A 27,721-nucleotide genomic window follows, 5' to 3' on the forward strand; every position below is an offset into this window, starting at 1 on the left:
AAAAATAAACAGTTTATTGGTTTATAAATAATGCTTACCCAGTAACCAGTTACCATTCTGCAGTCTTCCTCAACATAGAGCACACAATTCCCATCCAGTGAGGCAAAGGAAAACACCAAATTTGGGAAGGCCGCAGTATTGTATTTATCTTTCCATAACATGGATTCACAATTTTCAGATGCCTTATGGATGAAGGACACTGGGTAATAAATGTTTGCTGTTCCTGCGTGTGGTACCTTTCTGTATAAAGTACTGTAGCTTACTTGAAATATCCACAGCGTACACAAACCAGTGTACACTGATGCATAAAGCTAAGGTTTCCATTCTTTAGTTTCTCTATCCTTAGTCCTTCTTCCCAGGGATGACTCAGACACTGGAAGTGAGCCAAGTTGGAAGAATAACTTGAAGTAACAATCCATGCATTGGTTAGATGGATAGGGCTCAGATTCCTTCATCTATGACTTCTTTAAACTAAGTTGCACAATCTTCTCTGTCTTATGAGACTATATATAAATTCACAGGAAAACGTAATGTATTTAACATGATTGTGGTTTAAATATAGTCTCATTAGTCAACTATTCTTAAGGTTCTTTGGAATTTAAGAGGAATAATGTACTTTAAAGCTTGTTGGCATCTGTGGGGCATGTGCAAATATCTCCAGAGACAAAAGCGAAAAACAGCCAGAGAAGCAAGCAGAAGTCAGTCTATTTACCCCTTCTCCATTTACCAAAATAGAATATGCTTAATCAATCTCAAACCATTGGCATTTAGAAGGTTTGGTCCTTGAATCAAACCATCCAATTTGTGTATCCAAACTGCTGTAGCTTCACTGTGGTTGCCGTTATTATTTATTTAACCAATTGATAAACTGTTTTTTTCATATTCACAGCAAGTAGACAAGATAAATGGCCAGTTACCATCATCAAACTCTTAAAAGTCAGGCAAATATAATAACCACAAAAGACAAAAACAAAGAAACAAACAGAGAGAAGAAGGAGTTTCCGGGTTCAGAATTCAAATACCATAGCAAACACTATCACACATTACACAAAACAGCCTACTCTATGGCATCCCATTGAGATTTTAATAGAACAGTGTCTGAACTACAGTGGGACCTCTGCATTCAGTATGTGGTTAACCTAATGGTTATCCTCAGCTTTGTCTCAATAAGCAAACAAGCAAATACCCAGTCAGGTTTTACGTTTTCAAAACTCCACTGGGATCATGAAAAAAAAATTGATCCACTGATATTCAAAAATACACATCAAATGTTAATTTCTTATTTATTCTTTGTGCAAACCAGACTTTATATAAATTTATGCATTGTAATAATTTTAATTGGGGACACCAGATTGCTGAAACCTGAATATTTTTGTATAATGTATAGATGGTTGTCAAGGAAAAGCTCAATGACTCACTTTGCAAATGAGGTGAGGAAAAAACGGTTCTTCTTTGAATTAGAGATCAGAAGTTACTGATTTGTAAATTTCTGGACACTAGCTGCTGGGGAAAAAATTAGGGAATTCTTGTCCTTACATGTTGCTTCTGATCTTTTTTCTGGCTGGCCAACATAGTAAACAAAATGCTGAACTTGAATTTTTTGCAGTTGGAATATTATATCAGATACCAGAAGCAACATCTGAAATTGTGGCTTTAAATTCACCCTATACAACTCTTATAATAAAATCTGGACTTCAAAAAATTCATACGACCTATAAAAAATAAATAAAATTGGGATTTCAATACCTTTTTGCTGCCATCAAGAGGTTGCCTAACCTGATAGACCTAATATTTTAAATGTTTTATATTATTTTAACTATAATAAAATGTAGAAAAATACAGATAGAAATGTTGCTGTTGTATTATATTACTTCTGCTTGTTAAGTTTCCTCAAGAAAGCTTTTTATGCATTTGGGAAACTTTTACAGGGATGATATTGATGATTGGAATGCAAAAGCTATGTCATGCACATGAAAAAGACTGGAATTTCTGGCTTAGAATATGGGATTTCTATTCATCCAAGACTGTTCAACACTAATAATATTCATTAATCATGATTGAAAGCTCAGTATTTTATAGGTAATGAAAAATAAGGGCCTCAATATATATAAAGTAGTGTGGTATCTCAGTATTCACCCTTAATTAGTTCCAAGAGGTGCGATAAAGTACCAACGATGGGTAACAAACAATTTTTTCCTATCAGGAATAATGTAATGAGTCACTTGGCAGCTGAGGCCAACAAGTTCTAGTTTGGCCATTGAGTACCAAACAAAAAATGAGTACCAGGACAAAGTTTTCATCTCAAAATGTGTTGAGTACCAAATTAGATGAGTTTCAAAGCAATTGAGTACCAAGATACCACTGTATACATCTTAGCTAATTTTCACGTTCATCACCATTAAAACAGCTTACCACCTCTCTGAAAATGGAAGGAAGTATTTGATTGGTGTGCAGAAGCATCTACTGGATTTTCTGGCTTCCAAGAAATTTCTTCTGAGATTTTGCTGGGCATTTCCAGAGTTCTTGGTTAATTAACTGAATATATTGGCAACCATTGCTTTGGACAGAATTGCACCTGAGCAGCCTTCCTTGGTTTGTTGATACACTTGTAGAATTGATTTTCCAAAGAACTCTGAGAATTGAAGTGGCAAAAAAGATGTGGAGAGGAATTCTGGTGGAAGACAAAGAGTGGATCTGTCCAATCATGGGTAAGATCTGATTTTTTTCTTTGCCTTTATTCTGACCAGAGATTGCTGATTAGCAGCCTTTTCTGAAGTATGCTCAAATCTTTTAAGAAAAGTTGGATGGCAGAATATTTGCTGGACCACTGTAAAGGATTTGCAGTATAACTGAATGATAAAACAGTTTAGATCCATGCAGAGTTGGACATTAGCTAGTCAGATTCAGTTGATATGAAAATACCTCACCTTGTGAAGCTATCGGGAAATTGAGTCTATTCATTCTGAAGAAATGGACGTGATCTTTAGTAATACTATCAGTGCAGTGTGGTTAGATACATGCACTAACTGGCTGGTAAAAGCCACTAGACTGATGAAAGGTTACTGGATTAGAATGATAGTAAATGCATCCTTGAGAGAAGAATTTGTGTTCTCGGCCTTGAAAACGGCACTCTAATGGCCTTTAAGAAAACACTGCTTGATGGTTTTTCAGTTAACTAGGAGAACCATCAACCAGCCTTGAATCTTCCTTTTATAGCAAAGAGTATTGAGGAGGGGCTAGAGCTAGGGTTGGAGGGGTTGAGATGAATTATTTGGACTATTTTTAGATGAGTTTCATGCTAGGGTATCTTACCAAGGACATACAAATTGTTCTAATGGATGATATATGGCAAGATTCCTCATCCTCTTCAACCTCTCAGTTGCCTTTTATCACATCAATTATAAAATCATTTTGAACTGTCTGTGGGACTGGAAAAGGAAGCATAGTGTTATAGATTCTCTGGGACCTTCAGTTTCAGTTGGTAGTGATGAGAGAGGTAGTTGGGAGAGGTCAAGTCCGAAAAGTACCAAAAGTGTACAACTTTCTCTGCTCCATAGTTTAAGCAACAGTGGTAAGTGATTCATCAACACAGAGTCAAATATCATGATACCCATTGCTCATCTCAATTTCAGAACAACCAGAATATATGGTCAAAGCACTGTCCCATTGCTTTGGGATTGTCAGAATCTGGATAGGAATGAATAGATTTAGGCTTACTTCCTGCAAGATGGAGAAGCTGTAGGTTCAGTGGTCAATGAGCCATTAGTCTTGGACTGGATTGGTTCCCTCATTTTACATTACATTATTTTTTAACCTGGAAGTCTTCTTCAACTCCCAACTTTTGCTTATTGAGATAGTGACATTGTGATGAAATTGGTGATGATGGGAGATTGTTTCGCAGCATACTGACTATACATATTGCAACTGTAGGTTGTGGTAATCTTTATTATACAATTGGAGTATATGTCCTTAGAGTTGTCTATGAATAAAAATGGCTTGCAAACCCATGAAATAAATAGGTAGCATGAATGTATTAAATTTTAAAATCAGAGTTTACTAAATCTGACACTTCTTATCTACTGTTTTGATTTTGCTACGAAGAACAAGCAAGTGCCCTCTTTATAAACAAATTGAATGTGATTACATAGCCAATTTATATGGTGCACCTGGCAACAAGTCAAAGCAATGCCAACAATAAGATATGTATTGTTACTAGAAAATATAATTAATTGTAGTTCGGCAATTGTCACTTTAGCATTCTATGTAATCCAGTCTATTAGTTTATGTATCTTTCCCTCCTTTTGCTATCCAAAAAGCCAGAACTTCTTTTTTCTTAGAATATTTTTGCTATAAAAGCAATGTCCTTCAGAACAAAGAGAGTTAAAAGCCTTCAATAGTAAATCAAAATAGATGTCTGACGACAACTTAAAAAACAACTGAAAAGAACTGAAAAATGCAATTAGGCAGGGTCCTCCTCCTCATTTTTTGTTCTAGTGGGACCTATCTGAAATTCTGAGGACAAGTTGTGCACTTTCTAGCAAAATGTCTGTTTTCAAAGGGTCCTGGTTCATATGGGGGGATTTATCAAAATGCAATTCCCTCTAGTGCCCTTGATCCCTGCAGACTTTTCTCTAATCCTAACCTTTTTCCAAGGTGATAGGAATACTTCCAGCACTTAATTTCTAAGAAGTCTTATGGAGTCCACTTATGGACCAGGAAATCTTTAGAAAAAGAAATTATGTAGAAGGTACTTTTCATGATGCAAATTATTATTTTTACAAATTATAGAATGTAAAAAAATCAAGTGGGCTTGATTTGAGTGAAGTGACTTTTCCTAGAACTCCTAAGTACCATACTGAAGATCACAGCAGCTGGACCTGTCAGAATGCACGCAGCAAATTTTGGAGGAGTTTAATGTCTTGTAGAGTGTCAAGTATGTTGAAGAGAAATCTTGCTATGTTAGTGGAACAGGCACCAAAGAACATCTCAGAAGGCTACTTCAACTAAGAAATGTAAAGAAATATTAAATCAGTATGCTTAGAGGAGATTGTCCTAATACCCCAGTGGTGCTTATGGCACTATTTCCGTCTCTTAAAAACATGTTAAGTTTTATTTTAATTTTTTTCTACTTATTCAAGCTTGTGGCAATTCTTTTTAAGCAAAAACCTCATACAAAGTATTGCTGCTGCTTTGTAAAAGTCTGTGGACTGAAGTACTGATCCAACACTGGCAATAAAGATAAGGAACAATGTACTAATTTACATACTACTCAAAAACCTCATTTATATTTCATCCAACAGCAAAAGATTGATGGGTGGCTTAGTATAAAACTTGATAATTTCAAATTTTAAAAAGCGGGTTATTTTAGATGCCCTTCAAAATCTAGCTACCCAAGGAAACAACTTCCAGGTTGATGTCATGGTGAGATAGGATGCAAGGAGTGGGTCGCAGAGAATGGTGGCTCTCCAGCTGGACCCAGGGATTCCCTCCCATCCAACAATGAAAAGGAGAGGCAGCCATTATGGCTGCCATGAAGCTGGGGCAGCCAAAGAAAGAAAGAATGTGCTGGACAGTGATTGGAACTGGGTGATTCTCTTTTTATCTAGAACCTAACCCCAAAGAAAATAAACCCTGGAAAAGAGACCCTTTGAAATGCTTGTTTAAGCAGTGAACAATTACAGAGAGAAAAATTGTAGACCCAAAAGAAAAGGAACTAAAGGGAGAGCACAAAATCTTTAAAATATAAAAAGATTGGATTTTTAAACTGTATTGGCAATATTTTGGTAAGGCATTTTAAAATGCTGGAATTATTGGTCTGAATAGTCACTATTTGCACAAAAACTGAAATAAATATTTGTCAGATTTTGTGCAACATTGAAATTTATGCTGAAAAGGTGCCATCTACTGGTGAATGGAATATATACTAGACTCCTACAACCTTGGGCAGTACTGATAAGACAAAAGAAAAAAAGTAGAAATAAATAACACCTGGGGGACTGCTGTGCTATTTACTGTTCGATATACATCTACTTCATGGTTACTGGAGGTATAACTGTAAGATAAACTATATCTTTCTGTCCCGAACGATATCTTTCAAAGATTCTGGAGCATAGGGGAACCGCCAGAGGACTGAAAACAGATGATGTAGTTCCCATCTTAAAAAAAAAAGGAGGGGGGAAACAGACCTATCAGCCTGACTTCAATACCAGGGAAAATTCTGGAAAAGATAATCAAGTAATGAATCAGCAAACATCTAGAAGCAAACAAAGTAATAACCAAAAGCCAACATGGGTTTGTCAGAAACAGATCATGCCAGACTAATCTTTCTTTTTCTAATCATGCCAGACTAATCTTTCTTTTTCTAATGCATTCTTTGACAAAGTGACAAAATTAGTGGACCAGAGGAATGCTGTCAATATAATTTACTTGGACTTCAGTAAGGCATTTGATAAAGTAGACCATAACCTACTATTAGATAAAATAGAAAAATGTACGTTAGGTAGTATCACCACCAGATGGATTCGTAACTATCTGACCAACCACACTCAACATGTAGTCCTAAATGGAACTGCATCTACATGGAGGGAATTATGTAGTGGGGTATCCCAAGGCTCTGTTTTAGGCCCAGTACTCTTCAACATCTTCATCAATGATTTGGACAAGGAGATAGATGGGGAACTCATCAAATTGACACCAAGCTAGCAGGAATAGCCAACATTCCAGAAGATAGGCTTAAGATACAGAAGGATCTTGGCAGACTTGAACATTTAATCTAACAAAATGAAATTCAATGGTGAAAAAAGTGAGGTTCTACATTTAGGCAAGGAAAATAAAATGCACAGGTACAGTATATGTGGTACCTCACTCAATAGTAGTAATTGTGAGACAGATCTTGGAGTCCTAGTGGACAACCATTTAAATATGAGCCAGCAGTCTGCAGCAGCTGCCAAAAAAGCCAACACAGTTCTAGGCTGCATAAACAGAGGGAGAGACTCAAGATCATGTGAAGTGTTAATACCACTTTATAATGCCTTGGTAAGGCCACACTTGGAATATTGCATCCAGTTTTGGGTGCCACAATGTAAAAAAGATGTGGAAACTCTAGAAAGACTGCAGAGAAAAGCAACAAAGATGATTAGGCTACTGGAGGCTAAAACATATGAAGAACAGTTGCAGGAACTGGGTATGTCTAGTTTAATGAAAAGAAGGACCAGGGGTGACATGATAGCAGAGTTCCAATATCTCAGGAGCTGCCACAAAGAAGAGGGAGTCAAGCTACAGTATTCTCCAAAGCACCTGAGGGTAGAACAAGAAGCAATGGGTAGAAAGTAATCAAGGAGAAAAGTAACCTAGAACTAAGGAGAAATTTCCTGACAGTTAGAACAATTAATCAATGGAACAACTTGCCTCCAGAAGTTGTGAATGCTCCAACACTGGAAGTTTTTAAGAAGATATTGGATAACCATTTGTCTGAAGTAGTGTAGGATTTCCTGTCTAGGCAGGGCATTGGACTAAAGACCTCCAAGGTCCCTTCCAACTCTGTTATTCTGTTATTATGGAAGACAGCTAAAGATAGCGACTTTTAAATGCCAGGATCTATGACTGAATTTACAGAGCGGACTTAAGGAGACATTTGGAAATCTTTCTGGATTACCAAAATAGAACTAATTGACTAACTGTGGGACACAAAGTACTATAACTATTGCAATATCCTGAGGAGCAACACTAGGATTGAGCAAAAAGTTTCTAAGATGGCTTTCTGAGGTCGTAGACAATTGAGACTTTGGGGCGGTGACAGACTATTGACAGGCTATTAAGCAATATTTGGAGCTATCAAAATAATACAAGATGTTGCATCAGGGGGAGATGAGTGGATTTCAAAAAGAAATGGTGTTGATGCTCCAAAGTACTTATATGTTGGTAAAGAACCACAGGGAGATAAAAGACTTAATACATGAAATTGGGGAAAATCAGAAAATGTTCAACAAGGGACAATGAATAAAGATCATAAAACACAGGAAATAGAGGAGATAACAGAAAGATCAGAGAAAAAGACAGAACAGATAAATCAACAAATAAAACAAGAAGAGAAGAAGGAGAAGACAATAAAGACTTATGAATCAAATAAGGGACAATATATATTAAGAAATTTAAAAAATGGGATTGGATATAAAAAGAAAGATATTTTTGAAGAGAAAATAGGGGCTCGGGCAGATCCTCCAGAGGTACGGCAGTAAAAGATAGTAGAGATGGAAAAAATATTTTGGTTAAATAGGAAAGATGTAGACAGAGACAAAGACCCAGGGGACGAGTTTGGGAGGCAAGTCAAAAAATGAATAAGGATTGAAATACTAAAGCGGCAAAGAGATGAGGTTAGAAAGGGAATGCTGTTTAATATAAACAGAATAATTATTCTCCAAAGCACCTGAGGGTAGAACAAGAAGCAATGGGTGGAAACTAATCAAGGAGAGATGCAACTTAGAACTAAGGAGAAATTTCCTGACAGTTAGAACAATTAATCAGTGGAACAACTTGCCTGCAGAAGTTGTAAATGCTCCAACACTGGAAATTTTTAAGAAAATATTGGATAACCATTTGTCTGAAATGGTGTAGGGTTTCCTGCCTGGGCAGGGGGTTGGACTAGAAGACCTCCAAGGTCCCTTCCCACTCTGTTGTTGTTGTTGTTGTTGTTGTTGTTGTTATTATTATTATTATTATTATAAGATTGGCTTTATTGAGAGCTAGAATAGAGGTAGAAACAAGATCAAGGGGGAATATTATTATACATATTTTTATATCATATACTAAAAGTAATAACTACAGTAGATGTAAAGATTAGATATTGAAAGATGGTATCACTATTTAAATAATATTGTAATTGTTATCGCACAAAAACATTGAACTAAACAACGAAGGAACACACTCTAATACAAATATGTATAATAACACCACAATTACATAAGTATGATATTACTATTATGATACCGAGATGCCTCACTGTTTATATAATGATATTGATATATATCCAAAAATAAAAAAAACTTAAGAAAAAAAATCAATTAAAAAAAAATTAGCTATCTAAGAAGAATGCAATAGAAAGAGAAATTGTTCTGGTCAGAAGCAATCTTAGATCCACATTTACAGCTTCTGCAGCTAGCAATTTTGGTGGCTGCAATATCAAACTGCTACTGATGGAAGAAAATGACTCGCTTAGGCAAGTCCTTATTTCCTTCCTCCAAGGCTTCTTGAAAACTTTTATCTGTACCTGTTTTCAAGAGTTTGTGTGGCACTTCGGCTTCCTGTTGGCAGTCTTTTTTAGACCGCTAACCCTGTAGTCTGTAGAGCTGCCAGGACAGCATCGATCAGCAGTCCGGCAGCTTGAAAATCTCCCCCTCGGGCAAAGAGGGAGAGATGAGCATTCGGGCTGAAGTTGAGCCACCCGGAGAAGCCCCAGAAAAGTTTCTGGAGGCTTGAGGGGAGTGCTCCTTCTAAAGCCTGAAAGAAACTCCGGACTCGGAGGGCATCTGCCTTTTGGCAGAAAAAAACGTAGCGTCCAATCTCTGCGGCAGAAATGGATTTGTGATGGATTGTAATGCGGATAGAGCAGAAACTGGAGTTCTAGCATTTCTTTGTAAGAAGATTGTAAGCCCCTAATAGAGGATACATTTGTTGCGAAGATAGGAGAGAAGAAAGCAAATGGCGTTTTGTGGAATGCAAGCAAATGGCGATTTGTGTATTGGAAACGAAAATTAAGGAAATGCTTTTTTTTTTTTTATTCAAAAAGTTTTACAGAAAATTTCCCCCCCCTTTCCCCCCAACCCCCCTCCCTTCACTAATACCCTCCCCCCTCCCCCCTGGCTTCCCGGAACAAGCACAAGGTATAGTTAAAAATAAAACAAACATATGCTAAGAAAATTTTCTCCCAAAACTATTATACCAATTTTCCTTCTCTAGCTCTGACTTCCTCCTAACATAACCAAAATCCTTCAAAAAAAATAAAAAATAAAAATAAAAATTAAGAATTAACAATAGTAAAATATATAAATCAATAGAACAAATTAATCCTAAAGTATTTAAAACCAACTAAAGCATAAAAATCCAATCCAATTCAAAAAATATGTCCCTTATAACTTCTATAACCATATAATTTTCCCCCCATGTCTTTCTTACATAAGATCTTTTGAAAATATTCTATTTAAAATTTAGTGCAACACCTTATAAAATTTCAATACAGAAAATTACAATATCTATTCAACTTTAGTCCTTCCTCATCAAAATCCAGTATAGATCCAAATATCTAGTCTTTTATGATAGATATAAAACATATAATCAACCCATTTCTTCCAGATTCCTCACAAATTGTCTTTCCGGGACACTAATATTTTTGTCTATTAATATTTTTAAAAAACCTTGTTTCAAGAATAATACTTTTGTCTCTTGCCATTTTTTTGATGCATTAATCTCTGTCTTTCCTTCATTACTCCTTTTAAAAAGTCAATCACAATATTTCCTAGTAATTCCTTATGTCCAAGAATCCAAAAATTACTGCCGTATATTCCATCAGTCCAAAAAGAAAACTCTTGGGAAACATTAAGCTTGTGAGTCTTTTCCGTTCAATACAAATAAAAAAAGGAAATGCTTATTAACAGGCAGTGTGGAACCAGGAGATATACAAGAAGATACTGATTAAATGGAAGAAATGAGAATTTTATGATTTATATTTCTTCTTCTTTGGGATTATAGTGATTTAGAAGAAAAGTTTTTTGAATCTTTCCTTTTTAACCCCTTTTTGTCCCCTGTTACTAGGTAGGTTATATATTTTTTAAAAAGGCTTTTAAGCAAATAGTACCAAAGCCACTAAAAACTTTGAAATTTCTTCAGTTCAGATACGAAAATTAAAAGAAGACATCAAAGAGGAATTAAGAAATTTTTTACATGTTTCTGGAGACTCATTTTTCAGAAATAGATCAAAAATTTGATGAAATAGAGAAAGAGATGTTGGATTTTAAGGAAGTGGTGGAAGAGCAGAAGAGGGAAATGAAAATGGTAAAGGATGCAATTGCGCAAATATTAAGCTCTTGTATTCAGATGGAGAATAGTTTGGAAGAACTTAATAAAGTTAATTTAGAGTTGCAAAGGAAAATAGAGGAAATTCAAAAGAATCAAAACAATTGGAACTTAGATAATAAGATGGAAGATATACAGGCAAAGGTAGATAGGGCAGATGAAGAAAGTAATATTACAATATAGATTAATGGAATATGCCATAAGGGTGAGGGGGTTGAAGGAAAGTAGGAAGGAAAATTTAAAAGAGATTTTTACGCAAGCTTTTGCTCAGATAAAGGGTGTGGAGCCAGAAGACTTTGAAATTAATATTGAAAGAATTTATCGTATTAATTCTTGGTGGGCAAGACAAAATAGATTACCGAAGGATGTGGTTATTTATTTTACAACTAAAAAGGTTAGGTATGAACTCTTGCAAGCCTTTTATAAAAATAAATTTCATATATTGGGACAAGATATAAAAATGATGAAGGAAATTCCTCCTAAAATGTTAAGAAAGAGAAAAGAATTTGCTTTTTTAGTAGATGAGTTTAAGAAATATCAGATATATTTTAGATGGGAAGTTCCAATGGGTTTGTCAGTGAATTTTAGAGGTAGAAAGTATTTTCTTAGTACAGTTATGAAAGCAAGACATTTCTATATTAATGTTTTAAAGAGTGGGAATCCTTTGTTATCAGATGCTAAGTTAACTGGTTTGGAGATGATGGAAAATAGAATAGGAGAGGGGAGGAATGTTTAAGATGTGAATATGATGATTATGGTTAATTTCTAGAATTGATTTGTTTAGGATATAAATTATAGGATTTTTGTTATTTGTTATTTGTAAGGTATAAACCTATGGGATGATACTATTTAATTTTGATGAATGGAAAGTAAAATTTATGAATTTAGATAATGTTGTGGATGTAATGATGTTAATTGTTTACTGTTATATTGTGGATGTAACTTAAATGATTATTCGTTTTAATTGATACGCTTTGGATATAAGTTTATAGACAGCAAAAGTTATGAAGTTAAGTTGGAAATATCATATCTGAGAGATTTGATTCGTAATTATATTTGACTGATGGAGTAATATTGGAAGATTGGACATTAAATGTTATGACAATTGAAGAAATATATAAGTGATGAAAATTTAAGCTTGAGAAGATGGACTGTAATTTAAGAAATGGACTTATGAAATTTGAAGGAATATGCAAGTGGAGAAAATTTGAAATTGAGATGATGGACTAATTTTAAAAATGGACTGTAAGAAGAAGTAATATGTGAAGGGAAGATTGTATTGGTATTGTTCCTTTTTTTTTTTTTTTAATTACTCTTTCTTATTTCTTTATCTTTGTTGTGAGGGGATTTAAAGTTTTAGAGAGGGGTGGGAGTTTATGTATCTTTTGTATACTTTAGCTTGTGATTGTTGGTCATAATACCCAGTATTTGCTCTGGGAAGTCCGGGAGTGGGGGAAGGGGGAGGAGGGGGTAGGGGGGAAATGATACATGGATTGGTTATTAATGTACAGTAATGATTGAAGATATGAAATTAAAATCTGAAATGATATTGGGGCTACTCGACTGCCATTTCAGAAAGAAAGGGAGAGAGGAGTAGAAGGAGGGAAGAAAGTAGGTAGGAAAGAGTTAAGAAGGAGGAGGGGAATAAGAAGGTTAGAAAGGGTGGAAGATGGGAGGAGTGGAGAAAGAGGAGAAGAAGTAGTAAAGTTAAGGAGATGAAGGAGGGGAAAGTAGTAGAGGGTAGAGGGAGGTTGTGAAGAAAGGAAGTGGCAGTCGGGCAGGCCCGAATCAGCAATAAATAAAAATTAATGATTAATGATGGATAACAGATTGTACATAAATATGATGTTGGAAAATGGAAATAATTTTTTTTTATCTATATAAAAAAAGTGTTTGTGTGGCACTTCTAAAGTAAGAAAACAGGAAGAAGGAAACAGTTCTTCCTTAGGTCCTATAACTTCACCTTAGGTTCTAATGAAATTAGAAAGACTTTTGTAAAGCAAAAAGGTACGAAGTCACTGATAGAAAATATTTATAACTCATAAACTTATAGAAGAGTTAGTAAAACTCTGAAGGTCACCAAGAAAAAACCAGAATGATAAATGAAATGCATAATTGTCTTTCACTACTACAACATTTAAAAACTAGGTATCATAAATTAAATGGAATTATTTGGAAGCTACAATTTACTGTAACAGCTAAAGAAAATCCCGCAAAACAAATAAAAAGAAAATCAAAATATGATTTTGTTAAATGACATTTCTCTCCTTTGTTTTACACCCATACAGACAAAGAGTATCAGGGTATATAAAGAGCTACTTTACTTACCATCATATTTTGCTAAAACAGCTTGAACATCCGCATATGCTTGTAACTCCAGCAGAGCTTCTAGCAAATTTTCGTGGATGTTGAACATACTAAGAAGAGGGAATTCCTTCATCAACTATAAAGAAAGAAAGAAAATAGGCTTAGTACTTAGCATGGTATTTTACATGGCAAATATAAAATAAAATTATAATGATCGTTCACATTTAATAATCTCATCCCACCATTCTCTGAATTTAGAACATGAAAACAATACATAAGCATATATGGTTAGTTTAATAAATCTAGCTGCATTAAAAAATGATACATTGAAATTTTCTAGTAAAGCCCATACTAAGCTAGATGGACCAAAGAGTCTAACCTGATGAACAACATTTTTATTTTACAGACTAGTTTTCTATCTTGCAACCAAGAGAATGGAAAATGGATGAGTTGGGTATTAACTAGGCTTCTGTATATTATACCAAGAACCTGATTTGGATCAACTGGATATTCTGAAATGCTGGCAGGGTATAGTTAGCTTTAGGATAAACTTTCTTTAAGCCCAATTTTTTATGCCTTATTAAGACATTTTCACATCATTTCCTGATAGGAAGCATAGGAAAAGGGTTAAAGATGTATTCTTTATTTGATTGATTGATTTCTATAGCTGCCCATTCCAGCCAAGTAACTCTGGATGGCATACAATTTTAAAACTATAAAACAGTTAAAACAATTAATGAAACATCCAAAAATTGTTTTTCATAATGTTATATTCTACTACCACATTTCCTCATTATTTGTAGGTTCCAGAAGTCAATTTAAAAAAATTAGAAAAAGGAGTTGAGAAATGATGGAAAAATTAAGAAGCGGATAGCAGTATAACATCTAAGGCCCATCTGAAGAAATAAATTCATAAAACAACTGACGTTAAAAGATTTGGCAAATACCAACAAACTATAATTATATGGATAGGTAACAATAACAAAATATAACTAATCTGGTTTAAAAAACACAGCCAGAATATGCTAAATTAAATTGATCCCATTTAAGAGACATGGACATTTGTTCTAGGGATATATAATCATGATCACCTTATTAACATTCATTTGTCTAATCATGCAGCAACAGCTCTTGTGTTCCTAATTTTACTTATAAAGATCGGAAAGCAGTATTTTAATTTTACTAGCATATTAAATTACATTCTCCAGAGCCATTTGTATCTAGAAGAAGACTGACTAAATGAAATATCTAGTCAGTATCTATAATCCTTCTTATTCTGGGTCAGTACATCTACACTGAAATATTCAATTTTTATCATTATTAACTTTTCAGGATTGAGTTAAAACATTGAAGTCAGCTTCAAAATTTATTTCAATATTGCTGTGCTTGTTACAGTAAATGTTTTAAAATGAAAATAAATATCTTGTCAAGTCTTGAGATACTTGAATCACAAAACAGTGAGAAAGAACAACCAAAACTGGATTGGAAAAACTACACTTTCCTAAACAGAAGAACTGCAAAAACTCAATATTTCACCTGTTGGTTAAAAAAATCCTCTAAGAATTTGGTCTAGAACAGGGGTGCATGTGGCTGGGAAATTCTGCAATTTGAAGTTCACAAATCATAAAGTTGCCAAGGTTGGACACCCATGGGCCAAAAAATGAAGGTATCAATTTAGTCCAATTTTGACGAACTGTGGTATATATAGGTTGTATTTGATAAGAGCACAAAACCATTATAATTTTTAAAGTAACTTCTATGTATGTAAAAATCTTGATGCTTGGTGGTGAGAAGGCAGAGAGAGTGATTAGTTGAAGTCCAATTTTTTTTGCAGAAATAGAAAGCCACAATGATCTACTCTAAGTAAAAAACTACAATCAAAATTTAAAATATACAACATAAATGGGAGGCTGCAAATAATCTAACTGAAAGCTCTTCAGTAATTCATGCAGAATTACTGATTACATGCAGTAATTCATGCAGATAAACTCTGAGATAGCAAATAAAACAAAGAATTCATTACAAATAAAAATATATATTTGTTTCATTTTATGAATATTTTTGTTCCTTATTTTAAAGAAGACATGAAAAATATAAGAAGAAAAGTACATTGTCTAGACGCTAAGACTTGCAAACCAACTATTTTATCAGAAAAAATCCCTTTTTAAAATGTGTTGCTTATTAGATTAAAGTGATTTTGGATTGTAAAATAACCATACCTTGAGTCTTAAAATAAATGCAATAAAAAAGAACACCAATGTGCTTCACATACTAAGCTACTAAATGTCTTTTTTTAAAAAAACATGGAATTCAAGGTTTCAATTCTGTTCCTACAGGCCTACAAAGAATTTACCTTCATGTATGGAGGAGAGCTTCTGCTAACCCACCAGTTCAAAAGCACATAAAAAATGCAAATAGAAAAATAGGGACCACCTTTGGTGGGAAGGTGACAGCGTTCCAGGCGCCTTTGGCATTTAGTCATGCTGGTCACATGACCATGGAAACATCTTTGGATAGCGCTGGTTCTTTGGCCTGGAAAAGGAGATGAGCACCGCCCCTAGAGTCAGGAACGACTAGCACATATGTGCAAGGGAAACCTTTACCTTTTATAGAGGAGAGCTGAAATCTTTCTGTGGACTGCAAGAACATTTCAGTGGGAAAGGGCTGCCCGTAGGAGAATTTTGAAATAATTGAACTGAACTATATGGTAGCCTTATATGGTAGGTTCAGCCAGTGGTTCAAATTTAAGGGTCAGTTCCGGCACACAGGGTGTTAAATCTGGCCTGCCTGGAAACAGCAAAATCTGGCCTGCCTGGAAACAGCAAAGGTCCGGCCCCCAGTGCCTCTGTCAGTATAAACAGAGCTTGAAATGCAAGCTCCATTTTAGGCTGTGACGGCTTCCTGCAGCCCTCTGCCAGCAAAAAATGGAGCCCTTTGCCATTTTCACTGGCAGAGGGCTGCAGGACGCCATCCTAGGTGAAAATCGAGCTCGCGAGGTCCTCCAAGTTCTGCTTTCACTGCCAGAGGGTTGTAGGAGGCCGTTGCAGCCGAAAACAGAGCTTGTGAGGCTCCCTGAGCTCCATTTTCACTGGCAGATGGCTGCAGGAAGCTTGCAAGGCCACAGGTGCCCAAGAATGTAAGAATGACACAATAATCAATTATTTATGGTACCTTTGTTTTAAACCATAAGGAAATACACAATTTAAGTTTGCTATGTAGTTTGACATCCCAATCCCAAAACAGCATCTCTTTTTAGGCTTTGTCATGTAATTTGATTGGGGTTGTTTTTCCTACACCCCTTACATGGAGTTCCTGGTTTTAATAAACATTTGGCTTCTTTGGTGCTTATTTCCAGGTTTCTCACTATGTTTTCTATACTGTTGTCTTTGAGAATCATTGTTCACACTTTGGCAATCTATATATCATTGCTTGGAATGTAGATCTGAAAGCAAGTTATGTGGAATTAATATTTTCTTTACAAAACGTTCTAGAGCGGCCCGTAATAACCTAGTGCTTTTGGATACTATAGAAAAAGGCTACCTATAGAAACACAATCAGAGTTAAGAATCTAATCAATCTAACCACTTGGTCAAAAACTTGGCAACTCCAAATCTCAATCAGCAAATGCTCAGTCTTACATATTGGAAAAAAGAACCCAAACACTAAGTACATGCTTGATGGACATTACCTTACAGATGACCCCCATCCTGTTAAAGACCTTGGAGTTTTCATATCAAATGATCTAAGTGCCAAAGCCCACTGCAACTACATAGCAAAAAAGGCTCTAAGAGTTGTAAACCTAATCTTGCGTAGCTTCTTTTCCAAAAACTCTATACTACTAACCAGAGCATATAAAACATTTGCTAGGCCAATCCTTGAATACAGCTCGCCTGTCTGGAACCCATACCACATTTCTGACATCAATACAATTGAACGTGTCCAGAAATATTTTACAAGAAGAGTTCTCCACTCCTCTGAAAACAACAAAATACCTTATGCCACCAGACTTGAAATCCTAGGCTTAGAAAACTTAGAACTCCGTCGCCTTCGACAAGACCTAAGTTTAACTCATAGAATCATCTACTGTAATGTCCTTCCTGTTAAAGACTACTTCAGCTTTAATTGCAATAATACAAGAGCAACCAATAGATTTAAACTCAATTTTAACCGCTTTAATCTAGATTGCAGAAAATATGACTTCTGTAACAGAATCATCAGTGCTTGGAACACTTTACCTAACTCTGTGGTCTCTTCCCATAATCCCAAAAGCTTTAATCAAAAACTTTCTACTATTGACCTCACCCCATTCCTAAGAGGACCATAAGGGGTGTGCATAAGAGCACAAACGTGCCTACCGTTCCTGTCCTATTGTTTCTCTTTTTTCTTCTTACACACACACACACACACACACACACACACATATATGCTTATACCTCCTTATATTTCCTCACATATATGTTTATATACTATATAATCTTTTGTGTGATGCTTATGTATATTGTTGTGACAAAATAAATACATAAAAACAAATAAAAATAAAATACATAAACAGATATAAAAATTTCTTTTTGGACAATTAAGGTGTATCAATTGCACCTGTTCTTTTTGGACAAATAAGGTGTATCAGTAACAAAGACATTAAAAATCTGACATATAATTTGATCTTACAGGGCCCATATATGATCTTTATACTAAGTCCAGTTTTTAAAAAGACAAAGAGGGGGTGGGGAGGAAGGGTATCCCTGTATGTGAACTAGAATTGTCAATAATTCTAGGAAGTCTTGCCTGGAAGGTTTGCACATCTGCCTACACATTATTGGTATAGAGATAATGAAATTGCATACAGGGATAGACTGAAACCTTTAATTAAAGCTTCATTGTAAGATTCTTAATACCAGCAGCAAGACTGCAATGAATCTCAGGTTCCATTTCATTTTCCTATTGATGAAAAAGTCTGTAATGTTCCACAGTTATGCAACTTCGTTATATAAACAGCTCATCCAGTATACTTATTAGGACATAACAACATTCTGACATGTTAAAATTTCATTGAGGACAAATAACTTCGACAAGTTGAACAATATCAGAGAATATGACCTAAATATTTATGTAAATTAAAAAAAAGGATCTTTGTGATCAAAAGGGGTCCTTGAGTGGCGCAGACTGCTAAGACAGTCTGTTATTAACAGCAGCTGCTTGCAATTATTGCAGGTTCAAGTCCCACCAGGCCCAAGGTTGACTCAGCCTTCCATCCTTTATAAGAGAGGTAAAATGAGGACCCAGATTGTTGGGGGCAATAAGTTGACTTTGTATATAATATACAAATGGATGAAGACTATTGCTAACATAGTGTAAGCTGCCCTGAGTCTTCGGAGAAGGGCGGGATATAAATGCAAATAAAAAAAATATATCCCAAGCTTAGAATTTTGCAAGGATGGAAAGACTTGGATGGAGAAATATTGTTTAATCATTCAGTTTCCTTCATTCATGGAAGCTCTATTCTATGAAGCAATTCACAGAAACAATTTACAGAAGCAATTCTATGGTTATCTTATCTACTACTCATACGGTTTAAGGCAGAGTTCCCCAAACTTTCTGGGTTGTTGGCCTGAATAGGGGAGAGGGGGGAAAGAGGGGATGATTTTGTGGGAGGGGCAAGCATATGTGTGTGCATGTGCATGTGCGAGCACCCGCAACATTTGCGACGGGGCGCAAGCGCCTGTGATGAGGCTCAAACGAGGAGGGCCTTGCCCCCAATGAGACCAGTGCAAATGGGACTGCGAGCACCTGCGACAACGCTCCACAAGTGGGACCGTGAGCACCCGGGATGCTTGTGCGAGTGGGATTGTTTTTATTTATTTTTTATTTATTTATTTTTGTCACAACAATATGCATAAGCATCACACAAAATGGTTATATAGTATATAAACATATATATATTGTGCATGCATGCAGAGACACGCCCACTGGTCAGCCACTCACATGGCCCAGTGGCAATTAGACCATGGCCTGGTAATAGGCTGCAACCCACAGCTTGGGTTTAAGAAATGCTCTCTTTTTAAGAAAACACAAATATATGAATTTCTTGTATTTCTCTGAAACCGCCATAACTGTTGGCTGTAATAAATTCACAAAAAGGATTATTGCCTCTTTCCAATTTATCTTTTGCACAAAAACTGATCAATCCCTGTGAATGAACTTTGAATGACATATATATTTATCACTCCAGGGCATTCTTTTTGCAGCAAATTTCATTCTCCACTCAAACAAATTATGTACATTTTAAATGAGAAATTAAACGAGCATTGAAAACCCGGCATTAAGTTTTATCAGATTTGGCACATTTAATCTTTTAATTGCAGTTTGGCTTTCCTATAAATTTTGGGCTGATTTTTGTAAAAAGCAAAAAATTCTACAGGTGTTTTTTTTAAAAAAGCAATCACTTTTAAAAGCATGTAGCTCAAAATATTTGCCCTGATTTCTAAGAAATTTGACATACTTCCTCCCTACAGTGTTTTATTTTTTTACATGTAGTTCTCACTTAACAACTAATCAATCACTTAATGACTGTTTTGATTAATTTAATGACAGCTTTAGAAAGGTTGCCATATGGTCTCTAAAGCACTTTTGATCATCACAAAAGATAGTTAGGGATTGAGGGTAGATGAAATCCTTTGTGGAGCTGGACGAATGCATGGATGGGAGGGGAAACCCTTCAGCAAGCTGCAGAACAGAGCTAAAATCCTGAAGATTTCAACTTGGTTCTTGCAGCCCCACAAAGCCATTCAGTGCATGTAGGGGGAGCTGAAATCCTTTGGTGGGTTGCAGAAAAGGCTGCCTGCCAGGAGGATTTCAGGTCCTTAACAAAGGATTTCATGGAGCTGAAATCCTTTGTTAAGCAATTATTTTGCTCCCTCTGCTAAATGACCCAGGAGATTGCTTAATGACCACAATCAGGAATGCCAAAAGTTGAGCAATTAACAACTGCTTTGTTCAATAACTGAGATTCCAATTCCTTAAGCAAGGACTATCTATACCAAAAAACCTAGATACCAAAATGTTTTTATGTTTTTCCCATGCTAGACAATGGAAGGGACGACCTTAGTTTCTTCAAATTGAAGAATAAGAAGAGGTAAAGCAAATTGGATTACTTTTAAAGATAAGATTCCAGCTACACAATGAATAGAATTTCCCTGAATTCTATGCATTTTGTCATACAGTATTAAAAGCAAAGGTAGGAATAAGAATTCACCACCCACATAACCAAGGAAAATAACAAAGGCCATGGGGATAGTGGCAATGAAAGTTAAATAATGTATGCTTCCCTCCCAAAGTGGAAAAACGATCATGTTAAAATGTATCTTTAATTATAGGTATATTCAATTTTGTATTTTTAATGTTATTATTTAGATTTATTATGCTGTCCCATTCCATTTAAAACAGTTAAAACAGTTGTAATTTATACTATTTATATTGGTTTAACCTGCTTTTCATTTAGAAGCTCACAATAACATTACTGCACTTCCTCCATTCAATTTTGTTTCCCATAGTGACCCTATGAGAAAGATTGGGTTGAGGAAGAAAGTAAGTAGGCAGGTAGGTAGATAGGAAAGAAGGGAGGGAGAAGGAAGGATAGGAGGAGAAGAAGGAGGGGAAGATAGAGGGTTAGAAAGGATGGAAGTGAGAAGTGGGAAAGAGGAGGGGAAGTAGGAAAGCGAGGAGAAGGATGATGGGGAAAGTAGAAGAAGGATGAGAAGGGTAGAAAGTATTAAGGAAGGGAGTGATGGCCGAGCAGGCCTGATTGAGCATAATCTGAGTATAGGATCGATTGTTGGAAACGTGATTGTATTGTACACTGGTCAAATTGTGGAATTATTATGGAAAATAAAAAAAAATTGCAAAAAAAAAAAAGAGAGAGAGAGAAAGATTGGGTTGAGAAAGAATAACTTGCAATAAGTAATCCAGAAAGTTTACATGGCTGACACTAGACTTCTCGATGCCACTCTAACATTTGGATCACTCAAGTATCCTGTCAGAAAAACTGTGCAGGAGATGAAACAATTTCTGACATTTGGCATCTCACTTAATCCTTTTGAAATTGTAAATTAATTTCATTAGTTTGCATTCTTCACATTTCTTTCATTCTAAGAAGTGGGTATTTTTTCATTCATTAAAGAGCAATTTATGGTCTGCCTGAAGCTACCTGAGTACGAGTGGACAACAAAATCACTGTTTTTTAACAGTGCATTTTCTTGTTTTTGATTTTGGCAAAATCAACAAAAAGAGAGGCACAGGATTGGGTATTTTATGCCCCTGCAAGATTCCTTAAAATCATCCTCAAAACAGCCCCATAACTAACAACATATGCCTCAGGGGCTGAGTTGAAAAGCATCTATTGGTCACATAAATATCCTTCTTCTACATAACAAATTTTCTAAAATACTGTAACTAATCTTTTTCCCACTTATTACTGCTCTACATTTATGGTAAAATCATGGATGATCCTTTGCTTAATAGTGTCCTTACTCATACTCTTCATAATAAACAACAATAGGAAATTCTGAAGATCTGAATATTTTCCTCATATAGATCTTGAATTCATAAGAAAAATCAGATTTTAATATGAAGTTCCATGTAAAAATAACTAGGCAAGACAGGAGCAATAAACAAGAAAGGGCACAAATCCAAGTATGTTTTCAGTCTTCCACCCTGTATAGAAATATGAGGATGATGGGAAAAGGACCAGAAAAAGAGAAAACAGGTTAAGCACTCGAGATATCAGCATTGTTTTATGTAGATAAGATAGGTTGGTTCTATAGCAAAAGGAAATTCCTCTCTGTGATTGTGACTAGTTATGTAAAAGACAAATATTAACACAAATCCAAACTCACATCTCTCATCATTTTCACAGCTTCCCTGGTTCTCCCCAGTTTTCTCGCACACATTGCCAGCCTCCTTTTAATGTAGACTAATACATTAGTGTCCCGTCCTGGGAAGAAAGAAAAAGAAGGAAAGAAAGAGAGAGAGAGAGAGAGAAGAAGAGGAAAAGGTTTGAAGAGTTTGAGTGTTTATAGAAACTGACAGAACAAAAGGTCTATTTTGACATCTCGAAAGAAATGCCCTTTCTTAGAATTTATTATTGAATAGAGATAGTAGGACAACACAATAAAAAGAAAGCTCTAAAACCTGTCCATCACTAATCATATTAGAGAAGTATATTTATATCGATGGAAGGAATATTTTTATTATGTCTACAATATACTACCAATTATGGTGAGCACCAATATTAGATCATTGCGATACATTCACATGCTATGCCTAGCACAGTATGGTAACTTCCACAAAATGTTTTATTTAGGCAAGTGTACTTTCTGTGCACTTGAAGTAACCACTCATCTATACAGCATGCCACAAATCTGGGCCATAAGCCTACTTCTACACTTTGCTCATATTTTACTAATGCAGCATAGAAATTCTGATACATTTTTAAATTAACTATTCCTCCCAGATACTTTTGTATACTGTAAACTGCTTGGCATTTCATAAAACTAACACAAACCTGCATGACAATCTTAAGAAAGCCCCTTGAATTTGCTTTCTGCACATTGACGCTGTATACATTGAAGAATGGTATGAGATACATTGTTATACGTGTAATGCAATTCCTTTTCATAATGTTGATAGCTCACATTTAATAATTTGCAATTAACATTTTTAAAAATCTTGGTTCTTTGAATGTGTATGATTAATCTGCAAAAGTGAGGAACTTGGTGCTTAACAAATTACTCCAGCAATTCTGACACTCCATGAGAACCTATCCTTCTGTATAAGGTTGTGAATATTTAATATAACACGAGAAAACAAGTGAGATACATACTAAAGAATACAACTGGGACAACCCTCAAAGGTCAGCAAGTAGTAAGAGAACATACTCAGCATTTTTCCCCTCGTAAATCTTATTATGTGCCATCAAATTGGTATCAATTTTTAGTGACTAAATAGATAGACCTTAGCTAGGGCTAATTTTCTAGTCTGGATGTTTAGTTTATCAATGGCACACCTCTGCTGGAAATGAAATCTGTCAGACTAGAACTTTTATAGCCCTAGATAAACTATAAAATATTGTTTTACATTTTACTGCCAGTAAAATGAGGAGCCAGATTGTTGAGCCCAATGTGCTGACATTGTAAACTGCCCAGAGAGTGCCGTAAAGCACTATGGAGTGGCATATAAGTTTAAGTGCTATTGCTAAATAATTATTTGTCTTAATATGCTAATAGTGGCTGACTGTTCTGTACATGGAGTTGTTCTTGAAAACCATCTGGAAGCTTCAGCAGGCCCAGAATGCAGTGGCATGAGCAGTAACAATAGCGATAACAATAACACTTAAATTTACTTACTGCTTCACAGTAAGCCTTCTCTAAGCAGTTTAGACACAGTTTAGACACAGTTCAGCACATTGCCCCCAACAATTTGGGCCCTCAATTCAACCAGAAGCGTCGCAATGAGACAGTCAGGGAATAGCGGGCTCTGATGAGCCTCGCAAAATCCCAGACTGACAAATCACCATCAAGGGGTCTTCGAACCAGATCTGTCCTGTAGGGACAGAGAAGAAGGAGACGCACCTCGGATGACTAAGAGGAACCAGCAAGTTCCTCAGAGGTTGGAGGAAACTCTTCAACCCAGCAGCGGGGGCGGTGGGTTTATGGCCACTGTGGTGGCCATAAAGCTGGGGCAACCGGACCAAGTTTTTGAGCAGGAGTGGTGATTTGGACAGAATACTGATGCCAGGTGAGTGATTGCCAGAGCACAGGTAAAAATGAAAAATTCTAAATTGTTAAGATTCCCCGGTGAGGAAACAGCGGCTAATGGGCATGGGGGAATGCGAATGAAGAAAGAAGAATAAAACGGATGTCTAAAGTTTCAGCCCGAAATGGAACTTGACTTTTGAATTATAATATAGGAAAATAATTAAAATATTAGAAGAAAAAACCCATAATAGATGTGGAGAGGATTGGAAAAAACTTTAAAGACCATTGAAGGAAGAATAAAGGGAAATATAAAATTTAATATTTTAAATATAAAATTAAAGCCCTGTAACAGAAACTAATAGATTATCACTGAAGACTGCAGTGCATAGATTGCGCTAAAAAGATACAACTTAGATCACTGAATGTATTTACCAAGAGCTTTACACATACTATGGGAGTACAAATTCTGACCAGCAAGTTTGGTTATGTTTTAATTTATGTCTTTGTTCCAATTCCAGAGGTGTTCAGAGGCCATCTTCTGTCTTTTTTTTTTAATTATTATTTTCTTAAAGATTATTTTCTTAGATTAGTGAGAGAGGACAAGCTGAATATTGCTAGAGTGCAATTCCTATCATCTGTCATTTGCTATGTTGGTAGGAATTATGAAATTTAAGGTATCAGAAAGTGAACCAATTATTTCTGCCCCTAATCTAAACCATGTAAAACCAGAAAGGACAACTCCTGTCCATTCAATAATGGCAATCTTTGATTTGATTTTTTGATTATGTCTGACAATTGTATCCTTCTATACTGTGCCACTATAAAGAGACTGAAAGTTCTTTGTTTTCTAGAAAAATCATTTTTGTGCAGAAAATCTATTATCATATAATATCATCCCTCTGAAAGCTCTTGACCAAAACCCACATTCTCAGACTCTATAAAATGGTGCTATTCTTTTAGGATCTGAAAATATTCCTTTATTAGATAACTAATTTCATTCAATATATCAAGAAATTTCACTCTTGATTAGTTGATTTGCTTCTTATAAACACCCTCTATGTCCGTGATGGTGAACCTATGGCACGCGTGCCAGAAGCGGCATGCAAAACCCGCTCTGTGGGCACGTGCACTGTGGCCAGTTGCTCTTCCAGGTTCTATCTCACAGATGTGCACCGGCCAGCTGCTCTCTTCCAGGTTCTGGTGCACACGTGCACACCGGCCAGCTGTCCAGTGCATGACGGAACCCGGAAGAGCAGCTGGCCGCTATGCACATGCGCACTGGCCAGCTGCTCTTTCCCAGGTTCCAGTGCTCCGGTGCATGCACATGCGTGCACACACCCATGCACACTCCAGTTTTGGCACTCAGTGCCGGAAAAGTTAGCTGTCACTGCTCTATGTTCTCAAGCTTTAGTCTTTCTACCATTTCTCCAGTAACATCAACATGCAGACAAAAAGTTAGGCAAATTTTAATTTATGTTAATGATTCATTCATAAATGCTCCCTTAAAATAATGCCATTCTGCAACATATAATTCTCAGTTTTATAGACATACTACTAATTACTTGCATTCACCCATTTTGGAAGAAAAGCATGGAGATTCCAGTGCATTGATTGGGCTGAAACCTTGAGTAACACACATACACATACACACCACAGAATAATGTCACTAAACGTATTTTGAAAAATGTGAACTGAAAAAGAAATATATTTTTTCACAAAACACCAAAAAGAAAAGGCAAATGCAAAAGAAGTCTCTAAATATGATCCACTTGTTTTTATTTTACAAATTGAATTACCAAATTCTTCCAGATTCTTTTTTTGCATGACACATTTCATTTTTGTGATTAAACCAATTAACTCATTGCCCTTATTCCATTTTGAATTCATCTTTCCTGTATGCAGATGACTGTAACTGCGAACCATGGATTACTTTCTCCAATAACCTAATAAGTATTTAAGAAGACAAAAATGTATTCTTTTTAGCTATCTAAAGATGTTTTCCCTAGAGTTATTTCTCCCATTACATTTTTGCATTCTTCTTTCTTTCCAGTTTTTCAAATTATTTAAATTTCACATTTTCCCCCCACAGAACCATTGCACTATTCACAGCTTTTATAATAAATAGAATTCAACGTTTGAGCTATAGTATTTCTCTGTAGTCAATTATTCTTAGTCAATTGCAAGAAACTTGTTTCTCAGAGATCCCTACAGTATTGTAGGAAGACAGCTGTATTAAACTATGATAGCTAAAAATTAAGAGGAGTGTGGCAGCATCTTTTCAGTCTATTTATTAAAGGCATAAGCTTTTGTGAACAATAGCTCACTTCATCATGCAGGCACATGGAGTCGCTAAACAGATGCAGGATTTAAATCGGGATGAGAAAGTGAATGAAAGATAACCACCCTGTCTTCTTCTACTTTTTTCCTATTGCCTCATCCTAATTTAAATCCTACATCAGTTTAGCCATTCCAAACATCTAATGAAGTGACCCTGTGAGTCACAAAAGGCCCTATAGAGACCTTCTAATTTAGAGTATTGGTAACAGAAGGAAAGGGTCTTACTGTGCTGAGCTTCATATTGGGTACCATGGTGCTGTAATTGTTGGCTACGTCTGTAGCAGCCTTCACCTGCTTTCAGAGCCTGTTTAAACAGTTTTTCTGCTTCCACAATCGTTGTTGCTTCCTCTTCTGCCAAGAGAATGTAAGCAGTGGCACACCTGTCAATGAAATGACAAAGTAATCATCACAAAGAAAGCTAGAAAAATAACCATTTGTTATAGGATACAACAGATGGACAAGGGACTTCGGCATGCCTAATTCTTTTAGGTAAAATATATGCCTCAATCCAGCAACTGGCTGCAGGCATATTTTCAGACCTACCAAGCAACATTATTCACTTCAACAGAGTACTACTGTCCATGTGCACAATTCTGCAAGTTCAAAGCTATCCATTCCTGAAGCTATGGGGAGTAAACTACCATTTAAAATTCAGGTTGCGGTGGGATAGAACTCTGCAAATACCAAATTCCATATGTTTCAACTAGCAACATGAAGGAACAACTAAGACAGAAAGCCCAATAGGCAAACAAAAACCAATGTAAATGGATATGGCAAAAAGGGTGAATGGGGCATTCAAGTACAGTAAGATTTATACATCATGTCTGAAATAAGTAGATGGCAGAGATATCATCTCTTAAAAACTCAGAAAATACATCAATCCATGTCTATCATGATTAGTATGAAAGAAATATTTCTCCTGCTTCAACTCCAACTCATCCTCTTCTTAATTAAAAAAAGAAAAGAAAATATCACACATACACAACTTTAGCTTCAACAAATGTAAAGGTATAGATCCATACATTCATTCCTCAAGTGCTAATTGTACAAGGAGTACTATTTCACAGTTTTCTCAGTTTGCACAAGACTCCCCAAGTAATAAGACATTATAACAAAGCAAATAAATAAATAAAAAATCAAAGGACTTTTAGTACACTTACTCATTTAACTCTAAAGCTTCATGTGCTGCAGAAATTCTGGCCTGTGGATTTCTTTCTCTCCAAGCCTTTTGCATTACTATGAAATGAAACATTTTTTTA

The 27,721-nt window shown here is 35.7% G+C and overlaps 1 protein-coding gene across 3 annotated transcripts in view; it reads right to left on the minus strand.

The window, feature by feature from the left end:
- The window catches only part of ST7 (suppression of tumorigenicity 7), a 152,855-nt gene that overhangs the window by 15,091 nt on the left and 110,043 nt on the right, over positions 1–27,721 (minus strand). For all 3 annotated transcript variants that reach the window (XM_058190982.1, XM_058190983.1, XM_058190985.1), the window contains 4 exons: positions 27,623–27,698; positions 26,688–26,842; positions 22,266–22,363; positions 13,396–13,510 (listed from right to left, as the gene is read on the minus strand). In XM_058190982.1, coding sequence (XP_058046965.1) covers positions 13,396–13,510; positions 22,266–22,363; positions 26,688–26,842; positions 27,623–27,698 — 444 coding nt within the window. The remainder of the gene's footprint in view (positions 1–13,395; positions 13,511–22,265; positions 22,364–26,687; positions 26,843–27,622; positions 27,699–27,721) is intronic.

The sequence above is a fragment of the Ahaetulla prasina genome, chromosome 7 (genome assembly GCF_028640845.1).
Source record: "Ahaetulla prasina isolate Xishuangbanna chromosome 7, ASM2864084v1, whole genome shotgun sequence".
Taxonomy (NCBI): domain Eukaryota; kingdom Metazoa; phylum Chordata; class Lepidosauria; order Squamata; family Colubridae; genus Ahaetulla; species Ahaetulla prasina.